Source organism: Panthera pardus, unplaced genomic scaffold (assembly GCF_024362965.1).
Source record: "Panthera pardus isolate Hobbes unplaced genomic scaffold, ASM2436296v1 HiC_scaffold_27, whole genome shotgun sequence".
In the NCBI taxonomy this organism is placed as follows: Eukaryota; Metazoa; Chordata; class Mammalia; order Carnivora; family Felidae; genus Panthera; species Panthera pardus.
Window position 1 is genome coordinate 6,378,018 of NW_026526843.1, and position 16,227 is coordinate 6,394,244.

The 16,227-nt window shown below is 40.3% G+C and overlaps 1 protein-coding gene across 2 annotated transcripts in view; it reads right to left on the reverse strand.

Annotated features, from left to right (window-relative positions):
• Positions 1-16,227, reverse strand: part of PABIR2 (PABIR family member 2) — a 202,938-nt gene that overhangs the window by 20,676 nt on the left and 166,035 nt on the right. The window contains exon 10 of one of the 2 annotated variants that reach the window (XM_019426943.2): positions 8,813-8,884. The exons of the other annotated variant lie outside the window; for it this stretch is intronic. Coding sequence (XP_019282488.1) covers positions 8,813-8,884 — 72 coding nt within the window. The remainder of the gene's footprint in view (positions 1-8,812; positions 8,885-16,227) is intronic. 2 annotated transcript variants of the gene reach the window in all.

A 16,227-nucleotide genomic window follows, 5' to 3' on the forward strand; every position in this document is an offset into this window, starting at 1 on the left:
AGCAAAAGTTTTCAGTTTTGATCAGGTCTAATTTATTGATTTTTCCTTTTATACGTGATGCTTTTGGGATCAAGTCTATGAATTTTGCCTAGCCCTAGATCCTGAAGATTTTCTCCTATGTTTTTCAAGTTTCATGGTTTTTTACATTTAAGTCCATGACCCAGTTTGAGTTAATTTTTGTATAAGGTATGAGACTTAGGACGAAGTTTGTGACAGTTAATTATGTATCAACTTGGCTAGGCTACAGTACCCAGATATTTGGTGAAACACCTAGATGTTGCTGTGAAGGTTTTTTTTTTTAAAGAAAAGATTAAGGGGTGCCGGGGTGGCTCAGTCAGTTAAGTGTCCGACTTCAGTTCAGGTCACGATCTCGCGGTCTGTGAGTTCGAGCCCCGCATCGGGCTCTGGGCTGATGGCTCAGAGCCTGGAGCCTGCTTCCGGTTCTGTGTCTCCCTCTCTCTTTGCCCCTCCCCCGTTCATGCTCTGTCTCTCTCTGTCTCAAAAATAAATAAACGTTGGGGCGCCTGGGTGGCTTGGTCGGTTAGGCATCCGACTTCGGCTCAGGTCACGATCTCACGGTCAGTGAGTTCGAGCCCCGAGTCGGGCTCTGTGCTGACAGCTCAGAGCCTGGAGCCTGTTTCAGATTCTGTGTCTCCCTCTCTCTCTGCTCCTCCCCTGTTCATGCTCTGTCTCTCTCTGTCTCAAAAATAAATAAACGTTAAAAAAAAATTTAAAAAAAAATAAATAAACGTTAAAAAAAATTTAAAAAAAATAAAGAAAAGATTAACATTTAATTCAGGAGACTTTTAATAAGGCAGATTACCCTCCTTAATATAGGTGGACCTCAACTAATCGGGTCAAGGCCTTAAGAAAAAGACTGACCTCTCCTAAGGAAGAGGGAATTCTCCAGCAGACTGCCTTTGGACTTTAGCTTCAACATCAGTGTTTCCCTGGGTCTCCAGCCTGCTGGCCTATCCTGAAGATTTGGACTTACCAGCTTCCACGATCACATGAGCCAATCTCTTAAAAATAAATCTCTCTTTCTTTCTCTAGTCTCTCTCTCTCTCTCCCTGCCTCGTTTCCTTCCTCCCTCTCTCTGGGTTCTGTTTCTCAAGAGAACCCTGACTACTACCAGGTTATTTTTTTTTTCTGTTTGCCTATGGATATCCAATTTCTCCAGTACTGTTTGTCAAAAAATCTATCTTTCCTTCATTGAACTGCATCTGTACTTTAAAAAATCAGTTGGGCATATTTATGTAAGTCTATTTATGGATTCTATTCTGTTCTATTGGTCTGTGTGTTTATTCTCCTGCCAATACTACACAGACTATAGATAGATAATAGGGCCAACTGATTCCTCCTACTTCATTCTTTTTTAAAGTTTAGCTATTCTAGTTCCTTTGACTTTCTGTATAAATTTTAGATAAAATCCAACAAAAGTCTTGCCAGGATTTTGAGTAGGAATTATGTGAAACCTGTATACCAATTTGGGGAGACTGATAGTTTTACTATGCTGTGTCTTCAAACCCATGAATGTGCTATGTCTATTTTTTTAGATCTTTTATTCTTTCATTAGCATTCTGTGGTTTTCAACATGTAAGTCTTTTTTTTTAAGTTTATTCATTTGAGAGAGAGAGAGAGAGAGAGAGAGAGCGAGCAGGGGAGGGGCAGAGAGAGAGGGAGGGGGGAGAATCCCAAGCAGGCTCTGCACTGTCAGCACAGAGCCTGATGCGGGACTTGAACTTACGAACCGTGAGAGCATGACCTGAGTCGAAACCACGAGTCAGATGCTTAACCGACTGAGCCACCCAGGCGCCCCTCAGCATATAAGGCTTGTGTATATTGTGTTAGATATATCCAAGTGTTTGTTTTTTTTTTTTTGGCAATTACAAATGGTATTGTATTTTTGATCCTGGTGTCCATGTATTAATTGCATTTATATAGAAATATAATTGATTTTTGTATGTTTATCTTTTATCCTGTGACCTTGCTGAACTCACTTATTAGTTCTAGAAGTTTTAAAAATAGATTCCTTGGAATTATCTATATAGATAATCATGTTATCACCTAATAGGAAAAGTTTCATTTCTTCCTTTCTAATCTGTATGCCTTCTATTTTCGTTTCTGACCCTATTGTACTGGCTAGAACTTCCAGCATTATGTTGAATATGGTGGTAAGAGTGGACATGCCTGCCTTCTTCCTGTTCTTAGGATGAAAGCATTCAGTTTTTTTATCATTAAATGTAATGTTAGCTGTAGGTATTTTTGTAGACACCCTCTATCAAGTTGAGGAAGTTCCCCTCCATTCCTCATTTGCTGAGAGATCTGTATCAGGAATGGATGTTAACTTTTGCCAAGTGCCTTTTCTGCATCAATGGATGCAATCATGTCATATTTCTTCTTTCGCTTGTTAATATGGTGGTTTACATTGATTAATTTTTGAATATTGAACCAGACTTGCATATTTGGAATAAACCCCACTTGGTCATGGCATATAATTCCTTTGTGTTGCTGAATATATGCTATTAATATTTTGTTAAGAATTTTTTGCATCTATATTTACGAGGGATACTAATCTGTAGTTTTCTCACACTAGCTTTGGTTTTAGTACCAGAGTAATATTAGCTTCATGAAATGAATAGGAAATGTTCCCACTACTTCTAATTTCTGGAAGAGATTATGTATAATGGCCATTACTTTTTCTTCAAATGTTTGGTAGAATTCTTTGTGAAACCATCCGGGCCTAGGGATTTCTTCTGGGGGAGCTTTAAAATTATGGATTTAACTTGCTTAATAGTTATAGGGCTACTAACTATATTTATTTTTGGTGAGTGTGGTAGCTTGTGCTTTTCAGAGTCCCCTATTATCCTTTTGATGTCTGCAGGGTCGATAGTAATATCTTCTGTTTTGGCCTGATACTGGTTATTTGTTCTCTCTTTTATCTTTGTCAGTCTTGCTAGAAATCTGTTGATTTTATTGATTTTTAGAAAGGAATGGCTTTTTGTTTCATTGATTTTCTTTATTGTCTTCCTCTTTTCAATGTTATTGATTTCTGCTCTTTATGGTTTTTCCTCCCTTCTGTTTCCTTTGTGTTTGTTTTGCTCTTCTTTTTCCAGGTTCTAGAGGGAGCTTAGATTTACTGATTTCAGACCTTTCCTCTTTTCTAATGTATGTATTTAGTGCTATAAATTTCCCTCTCAGCATGGCTTTTGCTGTGTCCCGCACATTTTGAAATGTTGCATTTTTAAAGTTTATTTACTTATTGAGAGAGAGAGATTGAGAGTGAGAATGAGAATCCCAAGCAGGCTCCACACTGACAGTGTGGAGTCTGACACAGGGCTCAAACTCACGAACTGTGTGAGATCATGACCTGAGCCAGAATCAAGAGTTAGATGCTTAACCGACTAAGCCACCCGGGTGCCCCTGAAATGTTGCATTCTTATTTGAAATTTAGTTCAATGTGTTTTTTATTTCTCTCGAGACTTCCTCTTTGACCTGTGGATTATTTAGAAGTATGTCATTTAATTTCAAGTATTTGGATATGTTCCTGTTACCTTTCTGTTGTTGATTCCTAATTTGATTCCATTATGGTCAGAGAACACACTGTGTGTGGTTTTAATTCTTCTAAATATGTTTAAGTTTGTTTTATAGTGCAGAATGTGGTCCATCAAGTTCCATGGGTACTTGAAAAGAATGTGTATTTTGCTGGTGTTGGATAATGTGTGCTATAACTGTCGATTAGACCCTGTTGGTTGATGGTATTGTTAAGTTCTTTTATGTCTTTGTTTTCTGCCTAGCTGTTCTATCAATTATGGAGAGAGGGGTGTTTATATCTCTACCTGCAATTGGGATTTATCTGTTTCTCCTTTCAGTTCTATCAGTTTTTGCTTCACATATTTTGCTTCAAAAACAGCTCAGTTGTTTGCCACATACACATTTAGCATTGCTACGTCTTCCTCATGGGCTGACCATTTTATCATTATATCATTGTCACATATAATGTCCCACTCTGTCTCTGCTAATTTTCTTCAACCTGAAGCCTATCCGATATTAATAGAGCCAGAGACACCCATGTTGTCTTTTGATTAATGTCTGCATAAGATATGTGTTTCCATCATTTTACTCTCAATCTCCCTATATTATTATATTTGAAGTGAGTTTCTTTTAGAGTGCATATTGTTGGGTGATGTTTTTCTTATCCACTTTGCCAATCTCTATCTTCTAATTGATGCATTTAGATGATTTATTTAACATTTTTTATTTATTTATTATATATATATATTATATATATATATATAATAAATAAATATATATTATATATATATTTATTATTATTACATATTTATTTATTTAACATTTAACATATTTAACATTATTGTTGATATATTAGGGTCTGTGTCTGCCATTTTATTTTTTGTTTTCTGTTTTTCATTTCTCTGTTTTTCTTCTTCCTGCATTCCTGCGGGTCACTTGAATATTTTTTTGGAATATCATTTGGATTTATCTGTAATGGTTTGAGTGTATATCTTTGTATAGATTTTAGTGGTTCCTTTAGGTATTACATTGTATATACATAAATTATCACAGTCTAATGGTGGTGTTATTTTACCAGTTTGGGGAAGTGTAGAAAACTTACTTTCATTTATGTCCCTTTGCCCTCCCCAGTTTATAATATAATTATTTTAAATATCTCCTCTACATGCATTTAAAACTCAATCAGACAGTGTTATAATTTTTGCTTCAACCACCAAACATAATTTTGAAGACTCAAGAGGGGAAGGAAAGTCTATTTAATTTATTCACATTTTCATTGTGTTCTTTCTTCCTGATGTTCCAAGAAATTCTTTTTTTTTTTTTAATCATTTCTGTTTAGAGAACATCCTTTAGCTGCTCATTTAGGGTAGGTGCGATAGTGACAGATTCTCTTAGAGTTTTTTCATCCGAGAATGTCATTATTTCCCTTTCATTCCTGAAGGATACTTTTGCATGATATAGGATTCTGGGTTGGCAGGTTTAGCACTTGAAAAAGGTGCCAATTTCCTTATTCAAAATATGGTTTTCCTGTAAGTAATATCTTTTCTCCTCTGTCTGCTTTCAAGATTTTTTTCTTTGTCTTTGGTTTTCGGAAGTTTGGCTATGATACGTCTGAGTGTGCATTGGAGTCATCCTGTTTGGGGTTCTCTCAACTTTTTGAATGTATTTTTCTACATTTCCCCCAATTTGGAAATGTTCAGCTTTTCTCTTTTTCGTCTTTTCTTACAGCATCACCGGTTCCTGAAGCACTATTCATTTGAGTTCCAGTCTATTTTCTCTCTGCGTAATTTCTATTGTTATATCTTCAAATACTCTGATTCTTTCATTTGTCTCCTCTGTTCTTTTGAGCCTAGCCACTGAGGTCTTCAGTTCTAAAATTGCCATTTGGTTCTCCTCTGTATATTCTTGTTTACTGAGACTTTAGAGTTCTTTGCTGAGACTTTCTTTTTATTTGTTCCAAACATGTTTGTAGGTGCTGAGTAAAGCATTTTTATGACAGCAGCTTCAAAATCTTCATTAGATAATTCCAACATCCTTGTCATCTTGGTTTTGGCATCTACTGATTGTGTTTTTTCATTCAGTTTGAGATCTTCCTGGTTCTCGGTGTAATGAATGATTTTAAATTGAATACTGTTCATTTTGGGTATTATGTAATGAAACCCTGGATCTTATTCAAACCCCCTGTTTTAGCTGTTTTTTTTTTTTTTTTTTTTTTTTTTTTTCTGATGCTACTCTGGGAGGGGAAAGGAGGGGATATTGCCCTGTTACTGTCGGGTTGGAGTAGAAGGTCAGGCTCCTCATTTGGCCATTGCTGGCAGGGGTGAGGTGGGAGTCACAGTTTTTCCTGTGGTATAGAACAGTAATTGTTGAACGCATTACCATGTCATTCTTTGGTTCGTGAGGTCCTTAGCCAGTCGGCCTTCTTCTCTGCATCTTTATTGGTCTTCTCATGTTTGTTTTACATATAACGTCCAGGGTTTTTAGTTGTACTTAGTGGAAGGAATGGGGAACAGTGTATCTACTCCATCTTCTTGGAGGCAGAAGTCCCCAGTTGACTTTGAGGATCCCACATCTCATATTAGTTAAATCTCATTACTTATTTGTTAAGGTATGGTGTTAAAAAGCTACATTTGGATATGCTGTCTTCATTGAATGAGTGGATCATACCCTTGTAGCTTGTGAGATGTTGAGGAAGAACCACAGATTAAGGCATCCCCAGAGTTCTCCAGCTGCCAAGCTGGTGACAGATTCCTTAAATCTGTTCTACTCTTGAACAAACAAGTCTTCAATACATGCCCAGAGCTGCAATAGGTATGTAAAAGGCTGTGGAAAAACTCATACTCTAGACTCCCAGAGTTTTTCATGTCTAGTTGGGGAGATACAACAAGCGAATTATCCATCTCAGGACCTGGCGTGTGGTAGACACTCAATAAAGGTTTGTCACATGAAGGAATGCTGCTGACCAAATGCTAACTGCTCCCGGATGAGAGATTTCTTAAGGAGGTGAAGGTTGGGTTGTCTTATGGGTTGCATAGGATCTGGAGGTTTTTTTGAAGGAAAAAACTGACAGGACTTGTTTACAGAGTGGGGTGAAAGAGAGTAAGAAAACAATCAGATTTTGGTTTGGATTCTGGGTGACTGGGAGACAAGGGGAAGGCTGTGAGTTTGATTTTGGACCTGATTAGCCCGAGCTATTAACAAAATACCCAAGCACAACTGCACAGTAAATATTTGGACTGTTTGGAACTGAGGGGAAGATTATACTAGAAAACCCCTTTTCATCTGAGTCTCCAGAAGATGTAGGACTAGCCCAAACTTTGTAGGCAACAAACTGATTTAAGGCAATTTACAACCCCTCCCTGGGCTTTGATTTCCTCATCTGTAAAATGGGATGCATTGCTAGATAGTTGTTATGAGATAAGCTGGCATAGTGTCTGGTATTTGGAAGGAGCCCTATGCTTGTTGGAATGTTTTCCTTCAAGCTCTAGGATTCTGAGATTTCTCTGAATAGTCCGTACTGTATCACCTTCTATGATTTTTTACTTAGTTTTTTTTTTTTTTTTTTTTTTTTTTTTGCCCCCAGCAGAGCTCACTAGTTATATTGTATGAAACTAAGAACGCAGGGGAGAGAGAAGGTTGTACGTGTTGTGTCTCAATCTTTACTTTACGGACAGAAGTTTTTCTCTCTTGTGAGCATTTGCAGTATTCACGCTTGAATCAGAAAAGCCTCCATTTTGGCTGATTCCAGCCCTATACTCTGGGGAGTACAGTGGGCAGGTAGCCATTAGTACACAGGAAGGGAGGGTTTTGTGGTATTTTAAAGCCATTGGATTTTATTTATTTCCAGTTTGCTCAACATTTGTTCCACATATCTATACAGTTGAAAAAGGGGTGCGGATGAGAAGAGAGAAGGATGAAATCTAACTAGGCCTAGAGAAAAGGATGAACACATTTGCCTTTCAATACCAAACTTGGGCTCATAATGCTTAAACACGAGACTTCTGGGTTTCATTTTGTCTTTCTGAAAACTAAACGCTGCTGTGACTTTCCACGTGACATCTGAAGGGTTGATCTTGGTTTGAGAAATGGTTCCATATCTTACTGCTAGGGCTTTATGAGTATAAGTCCTCAATCTATCAGAAATAGTCTTTATTTCTTTCAAGTGGAAAAGATATTTTTCAGATTATAATGTAATACAAGCTCATTGTAAGGAATTTGGAAATTACAGAAATTAGACAATGAAAGTCACTCATAATCCTACAACCTAGAGGTAACCCGTATTAATATTTCTATTTATTTCTTTTCAGTCTTCTTTTTTCTACGCACACACACACACACACACACACACACATGAGCGAGTGCACGCACATGGGATCATACTGTATGTTCATTGCGTATCTTCTAAACAGGATTGTAAATAACTATGTAGCATTTCATGGTATAAATGTTACTGCATAGAATTTCGTAGTAAGGACAACTTTTAAGCTGCTTCTACTTTCCCTCTATTTTAAAAGATGTTACAATGAATCTCTTCATATTTATATATTTTTTGTGCATCTCTATTATTTATTTATTTATTTTTGGATAAGTCCTTAGAAAGAGAATAACTGGGTGAAAGAAGAAGAACATTGTTAAGGTTTTGGCACATGTCGTCAAAGTGCCCTGTGGGAGAGTTGTGCCAATTTGCATTCCCAGTAGTGTTCGAGAGTGCCTGCTTCATTGCATTAATCCAGAATACTTCACCCTCATGTATACATAACACTATTTTGGACCATTTTAATTTAAAAGGCATTTGCTGAGCACCTATTATGTGTAGGGTACTGTGCAGGTATTAGACTCACTCCTGTTATGCAGTGTAAATGCTAAGTAGATAAGGTACATACACAAAGATGGTTTAAAAACCAAGTGAAATAGAACAACATACACATCTCTATAGCCAAGGCTGATATCATTCAGTCTTTAAGTGGCTACTCTTTGAGGAAAGACACTGTGCTAACAAATTTAAAAAATAATTTGGCTCTGGTAAACACTTTAAAAATGCATTAATATGAATCTTGCAAATAATAAACGTTCAGTTGTGATCATTTATGCTGTATTTCCCAGCATACATTTGGGCATGAATGGAGAGGAATATTACAAATTCACATCTTTTAAAAGAGCAAAAAAAAAAAAAAACCATTTGGGGTAAAAAGACAATTTCTGCTTTTGTCAGTTCCTTTTAGAAAATTAACCTGTTGGTTATCGGAGAAGGGGGACACAGAACACACAGAAAGCTAACCTCCTTCTGGCAGCTGGGGATAATTTGTCAGTCTCCTTTGAAATGTGGCTTTGTGCTCGCTGGTGAAGGCAGCTGGAACAGAAAAAGCATGACAGACAAAAGCTGAAATCCACATGAAGAAAGGTCTTTTTCCCCAAAATTACCGTCTGAGTTAGCAATGGTCAGAAAAGAAAGTACATGTATATCTTCCCAGCAACAAGCACGTCTGGTACTAGAGAAGGCCGTCTATGCTACAGGAGCCATTTAGAAGAGCTGTAGCCCTGAATAGGGCTGCTGGATAGCATTTAATCCACCCCTCCGACCCCCATGAAAAGTTACACCCTCAAATGAAATTGAGTTAAAACCGAGTGTAAATGAATGAAAGTATCATGTTTAAAATCCAATCAAAAGCATTTACTATGCTGAAGAAGATCTACTTCATAGATAGTGGATGATGGCTCAAGAAATATGGGTTTAAGAATACGATTGCAACTTAAAAGGTAGCCAATGGAATGGCTAAAAATAATACTATCAAACTGGAAACAACCGAAATGTCCTTCACCTGGTGAATGCATAAACTGTGGTACATCCATACAATGGAATACTACTCAGTAATACAAAAGAATGAACTACTGATGCATGGATCTCAAAGTAATTATACTGAGTGAAAGATGCAATCTCAAAAGATCACATACTCCGTTGTTCCATTTCTATCACATTCTGGAAAAAGCAAAATTATAGCAACATAAAACAGGGCAGTGGTTATCTGGGGTTGGGGGTAGCAGGCTGGACTGATTACAAAAGGCAGCATGGGAAAATTTGGACAGGGCGGGTAATGAACTGTTCTATATCTTGATTGTGGTGGTAGTTACATGACTTTATATACTTGTCTTAACTCATAAAACTAACTATACACCAAAAATAGTAAATTTTACCATATGTTACTTTAAAAAGTGAATGAAAAAAATCTCATAAAGATAACACTATCAAACATGGGGAGGTGGAGGAAAGAGGGGAGGTTGGGAGTAATGTTAAGTGAGCTCCTTTTTTTTTTTTTTTTATAGCCGGGAGTCAGTAGATAAGATCCAAAATGGATAAACCAAGAAATAGGAGTAGAGGCATATTATTTAGTGATGCCGAAGTAACCACCAGATGAACTGAAAACAGAATCTGTTAAAAATGGTTGCCCCTGAGGAGTGGGACTAGGGGTGGGGCCGAGAACTGTTGTTTTTTGTTCCAAGCTCTCTTGTACTATTTGGTATTTTTGAACCATGCTCATGCATTACTCTGATTTAAAAATAAATGTAGTGGAAAATGCACTGGACTGGGAATCGAGAAACCTGATCTCTAAACCTTGATTCTGCACTAATTGAACAACTCCCTTCTCCTCTCTGGCTCTTGGTTTCTACATCTGTACGACAAAGGGGTTGTTGGACTAGATGATCTTCAAGACTCCTTACAGATCTAAAAAAAACAAAAAATGATCAAACAGATGATCTGCATATCCACAACGATCTTTTGTCAAATTCAGCACAAAGAAACAGACGTTTTTATTTTTAAAGCCAGAAGGGACGAAATCATCTCATTAAACAGTCTCTTTCTAACCGCTGAAGAAACCAAGATACAGATTGGTTAAAAGACTCACTCGGAATGACAGTTAATTGGCGACAGAGCTAGGGCTGGAGCTTAGGGCTTCGCCTGGCTCTTGCCATGGCACCACACCGCTCCTCCCAGGTCTAATGGAATCATTCCCAGGCACCAGGGCTGACAAAAATTCCCTGGGATGACACCAGGAATGAAACTCATATGCTGACATGGTTTCATTGGCCTGGGAAATGAGTCAGAATTTTGGAAGTGGTCCCTGACATACGCATGCATGATGCAATACCACAGGCATCCTGAAGTTGGTCAGGGCGATGTTAAAGCTCAATTTGGGGGCTCTGTTTCCTAATAACTGGTGGACGAGCTGCCTTTGACAGCTATTGCCAGCCTACTGACCTTCCCCTTTTGTGCGATAGGAATCCCAGCACTGGAAATCCTACCCATTCCCATTCTGATTTAAAACCATGGGTTTAGCCATTTTTTTCTCAATGATCTTTTATCCCTATAACCTTTAAGTTCACACCATGTCTCACCGACGTCTATCAAGCATGATGGAAGATATGTCCACCTGGAAATTTTTATCAGCCATCGTCAAATGAACAAGGCATCTTGGTATGGTTTAGCAGTCCTCCTAGGAATAGAGCGGAACCAGACTCCTGACTTGGACCATACCATCTTCCTAGGAAGAGCTTCCATGTTGACTCGGAAGCAAGCTAAAAGCATGCGTGTCTTGCCGAGCATTCCCCCCTCCCCCTTTGCTTGGGCCTGCAGGCTCACTTGCCCCTCATCACATAAGGTCTGGGGTTTGGAGAAGAAGGACACCATTATGCGGGGCTATCATTCTTCCTCAGTGGAAACAACGCTGCCCTTTGTAAGCTCCCAGCAAACTTCAAAGGGTGTGGCTATCTTTCTGTGTTCCCAGGCAAGCCTCCTCGGGAAACACGGCTCACAGTGCCTTTCTGGTACTAGAATCTTCTTTCGCTGATAGTGAGTTAAAACAGGAATTTTTAGGCAGCCCTCCTCCCTGCCCCCTTTGGTGCTTTGTCTACTTAAGAAGCAAAATTGTATTTTTTAACCCCCCTTGGAAAATACTTGTTTGCCAACTTTTGTGTCCCCCCCCCCCCCCCCATCTGTGCTCTCACTCTAGCCTGGCTGTCTGCCCAGCTCTGAATCCTGCCTTACCTACTGCCTGGCATTTACTTCACAACAGCTGGCCCAGGGATCTCAAGTGCTTAGCCTCAGCTGCCAGCTTAGGGAAGGAGAGGCCCCTGTAGCTGAGCTCGTGACAAAGACAGCATTTGTTCCCACACCAGTATTCTCGATGTCAACAGCAGTGACAGGCTCCAAAGGGGATCATGCCCAGTCACTGCCCACTTGGGGAGAACTCCACAGGCCCAGGGATGTTCATACATCCAGCTTCCATATCTGCTTTGAGTCTCTCCACCATCCTGTGAGGTGACTAGAAACCAGTAACAGGATTCCCATGTTACAGTGGAGAAAGGTGAACCATTGGACGCCAGGAGATCGCCCAAGGGAATGACGATCATGTTGTTCAAAACAAGATTCAGGATACCCGGGTCTGACAAGCATCAGTTTCTGAGATTTGCCCATTTGTGTATGTGGAATGTGCTATCAAGCCCGGTTTGACCCTGTGAAGACATGGGGACAAGAGAGGGTGCCCAAGATCACCTCTCCCAGGGGGCTGGGTGGCATTCTTGTCCCCTTCCACCAACAAATGTTGACTGTGCCAGGCGCTGGGATAACAGAGGTGACTCAGATAAGCCTTTGTCCTCAGGGTGTTCGCAGATTGCGAGGGTATCACCGTGGCCGGCCAATAGCAACTGGTGTTTGTGTGGTTTTTCTAACTGTAGAAACGAGCATGCACTGAATGGCTCACTTTGAGCCTCCTTGAGAGGAGGATCCATTTTGTCACAAATGTGGCCAGACTACTTACAATGTTTAAACATGTTAAAAAACAAAAAGTTTCAAATGATTAGTTTTTTGGTTGCTGGGTGGTTTTTCGTCTTCAGTATAAAAGTGGGCCCTTTCCCTGATTCCTCAGTAAGCACAGTATTGCCATATGACCCACAACTCTACTCCTAGGGATATGCCCCAGGGAACTGAAATCTATGTCCAAACAAAAACTTGTTCATCAATGTTCACAGCAGCACCATTCACAATAGCCAAAAGGTGGAAACAACCCAAATGTCATCACCTGATGAATGGATAAACAGAACGTGGTCTACTCATACGATGGAATATGATTCACCCCTAAAGGGAAGCAAGCAGTGATCCATGCTACAACATGGATGAACCTTGAAAACACGGCTAGAATGAGAGCACAGACACAAAAGGACACATATTATATGATCCCAGCTATATGAAATATCCAGAATTATGCAAAACCACAGAGCCAGAAAGTAGATTAGTGGTTCATAGGGCTGGGGGGGTGAGGGTGGGGAGGAAGAAAGTGGGGGGGGGGAGTATTTAACGGGTAGATTTCCTTTAGGGGTGATGAAAATGTCTTGGAACTAGATAGCAGTGAGGGCTGCGTGGCATTGTGAATGGAGTTCATGCTGCCAAATTGTACACGGGTTTCTCCTGCTGTCTGAAAATAAAGCATCACACCTGCCTTGGTCACTGTTGAGAAGTGTTCCTGGCACACAGTAGGCACTCGATAATTATTTATGGAGTTCTTTAAAAGAACGAATAAAATATATTTTTCTAATGCTGTTCTGAGAGCCATTGGAGAAGCATAAACCACTTTTCTCTAACATTTTCAGAATGTAGGGAATCAGTTGAAGTATATGTCCAGCAGGGAGAGAGGGGGAGCAAGCTCTCTGGTGTCTCTTCTTATGAGGGCACTAATCGTATCGTGAGGGTCCCACCTGCATGACCTCATCTCAACTAATTACCTCCCGAAGGCCCCGTCTCCAAATACCATCACATTGCGGGGTGAGGGCTTCAACACGGGAATTTGGGGAGGGCACACACTTCAGTCCATAGCAGCCAGGATGCATTAGGTAGTCATTGTACATCAATGGGAAAGGATCACATTTATGAGCAAGATATTGATGTTCATATCTTCACTATACCTTCTCCCTCTAGCCCACCAATGGTGCCTGCTCCTCTTTGGCTCCTGAAGCCCCTAAAATCTCTTCTCTGACGTGGTTTTCCTTGCAGTATCATCTCAAAGCTTCCAAGAAACTAGAGTATAGTTTTTCTCTGTCCCTTGTTTATACTAGTAACACTAGGTTCCCCCCAGGAAGCCCTGCCAACACCAAGGGTCACTCTTGTCACCCTTGCCATGCCCTCTGCCCAGCCCAGATGCTTGCTGTTTGCTTTTTACCCATGTCAATAAGACATGGGCATTTTGCATCACATGACATAGCGATCCATGCAGATCCCATCGCCCCAAAGCTGCTTGGGGGCGACAGGTTAGGGCACTACCAGGTAGGAGAGTAGCAGGCCAGAGTTTTTGAACTGATGTGATTGCAACAACCAGTGATCCTGCTGTCATGTAGATACAACTTATATGAAATAGTCTATGTCGGGGCGCCTGGGTGGCTCAGTTGGTTAAGTATCTGACTTCAGCTCAGGTCACAATCTCGCAGTTTGTGGGTTCAAGCCCGACGTCAGGCTCTGTGCTGACAGCTCAGAGCCTGGAGCCTGCTTCAGATTCTATGTCTCCTTCTCTCTCTGCCCCTCCCCTGCTCATGCTCTCTCTCTCTCTCTCTCTCTCTCTCTCTCTCTGAAAAATAAACATGAAATTTTTTTTAAAAAAGAAATAGTCTATGTCAAGATGCCTGACACATTGTAAGTACTCAATAAATGTTAATTATTACCCTCATGACAAAGGTATTTATGCATCCATTAAAATGTTATTGAATAATACTTAGGCATATAAGTAAATTATTACAGTGTATTAAGTGAAAGGAAGAGATTACAAAGAACATGAAGAGCTTCATCCCATTTTTACAAAAAAGTCACATGAATAAGCGAGATATTATTATTATTATTAATGTTTCTTTTTATTTTTGAGGGAGAGAGCACAAGCGGGAGGGGGACAGAGAGAGGGGGGGACAGAGGATCAGAAGCGGGCTCCATGCTGACAGCAGAGAGCCTGATGCAGGGCTCAAACCCATGAACCACAAGATCATGACCTGAGCCAAAGTCAGATGCTTAACCAACGGAGCCACCCAGGCGCCCCTAAGAGAAATGTTACTGTATAGTGATTTAGGTCTCAGGATCTGAAGGTAGGTCTACTGTTTAATCTGTGCAGTCACTTATTAGCTGTGTGACCTAGAGGGAGTTACTAAACCTCCTCGAAACTCAGTTTTTTTAATCTGTAAAATGAAGATGTGTGTGTGTGTGTGTGTGTGTGTGTGTGTGTGTGTATACATTGACGATATGCTTGCATATCTGCACAACCCAAGAGATGTGAGCTGTAATTTTAAATCAGAATTAATGAGAGTTCAGTACAGTAGTTAGATACACAGTGAACACACAGAAATCAAAAGCTTCCTTCGATACCAGCAATTAGCACTTCGAAAATAGGAACAAAAGATACCAGTCACAAGAGCAGCGTAGGTCAGTGCAATGAGCCGAGTGTCCCCTCTGCCCGACTCTACCACAACCGGGTTTAGAAACAGTATTCCTGGTGATGCAGTTTCCGGAGCCGATAAGCCTCTGGCCTTGGCCCTCTCCCCTCAGGGCTCAAGCCCAGCTAAAGGGACTGGCTGTCGGACTCCATGTTATCCCCTCAGCTTCCTTGTTCTCTCCCCGGTTGAGATATAATTGCTCCCATAGCAAACCAGTCTGCAGACATGATTCCCCGCCTCCCATGTAGACAACATCCTATCTCTCTCCTCGCAAAGCCACTTTCACTTCTTGAACCACACTTTAGTTTTCAGTAGGGTCTCTGCTTGAAATTTGCAGGGAAATGAATTTGCAGTTTCCAGGGGAAAGGTTTTCACGCTCATGAACATGATGGGTTCAAATCCCAGCATTCCACTTGCTAACTGCCTTGCCTTGGTCAAGTCTCTTAACCTCTCTTTCTGTCACTGTCCTCTTCCGTTATCTGGGGGATAATACTGACACCTCACTTTTAAGGATTTGTGAAACTTATATGATATTATGTACATAGGAAGCTCTCAGTATATAGGAGCCTGACGTCATCATTAGAACAGGAATACAGCTGAGCCTTGAACAACATGGGTTTGAACTGCACGGGTCCACTTATATGCAGATTTTTTTTTTCTTAAATAAATCATGTGTGTTCCTTGACTGTTTTTATTTATTTATTTTTTGTTATCAGTAAGGCTTCCAGTAAACAACAGGCTATTAGTAGTTTGGGGGGAGTCAAAAGTTATACGCCGATTGTTCAACGTACAGGAGGTCAGCACCCGTAATCCCCATGCTGCTCAAGAGTTAACTGTAGTTTGTTCTAAACGAATATCAAAGGTTTTATCTCTTATAAGCTACAAACTGCTTGTAGCAACTAAACAGGATTTTCCTACTCCTAGCTTCTGTCCAAGAGTTTCAACAAGATCAGGATCTTAGTTTTAGCCTGGGGACCCCAAACACGACAGCGCAGGACCCCTCAAGAAATAAGCTCAGAAATAAGCACCTAGATGGAGGAAGTGCTTCACAGCACTGGGTTTTCTCCCCCAAAGGAAAATGTTCAAATCTAGAAAAGAAATTCTCAGGACAACCCAGGGAACTGAATCCCGAGCTCCCCTTTGCAGACCTCTCTCTCTCCCTCTCTCTCTCTCTCTCCCTCTCTCTCTCTCTGTCTCTCTCTCTCTGTACCTTTTATGCTGAAATGTCAACAA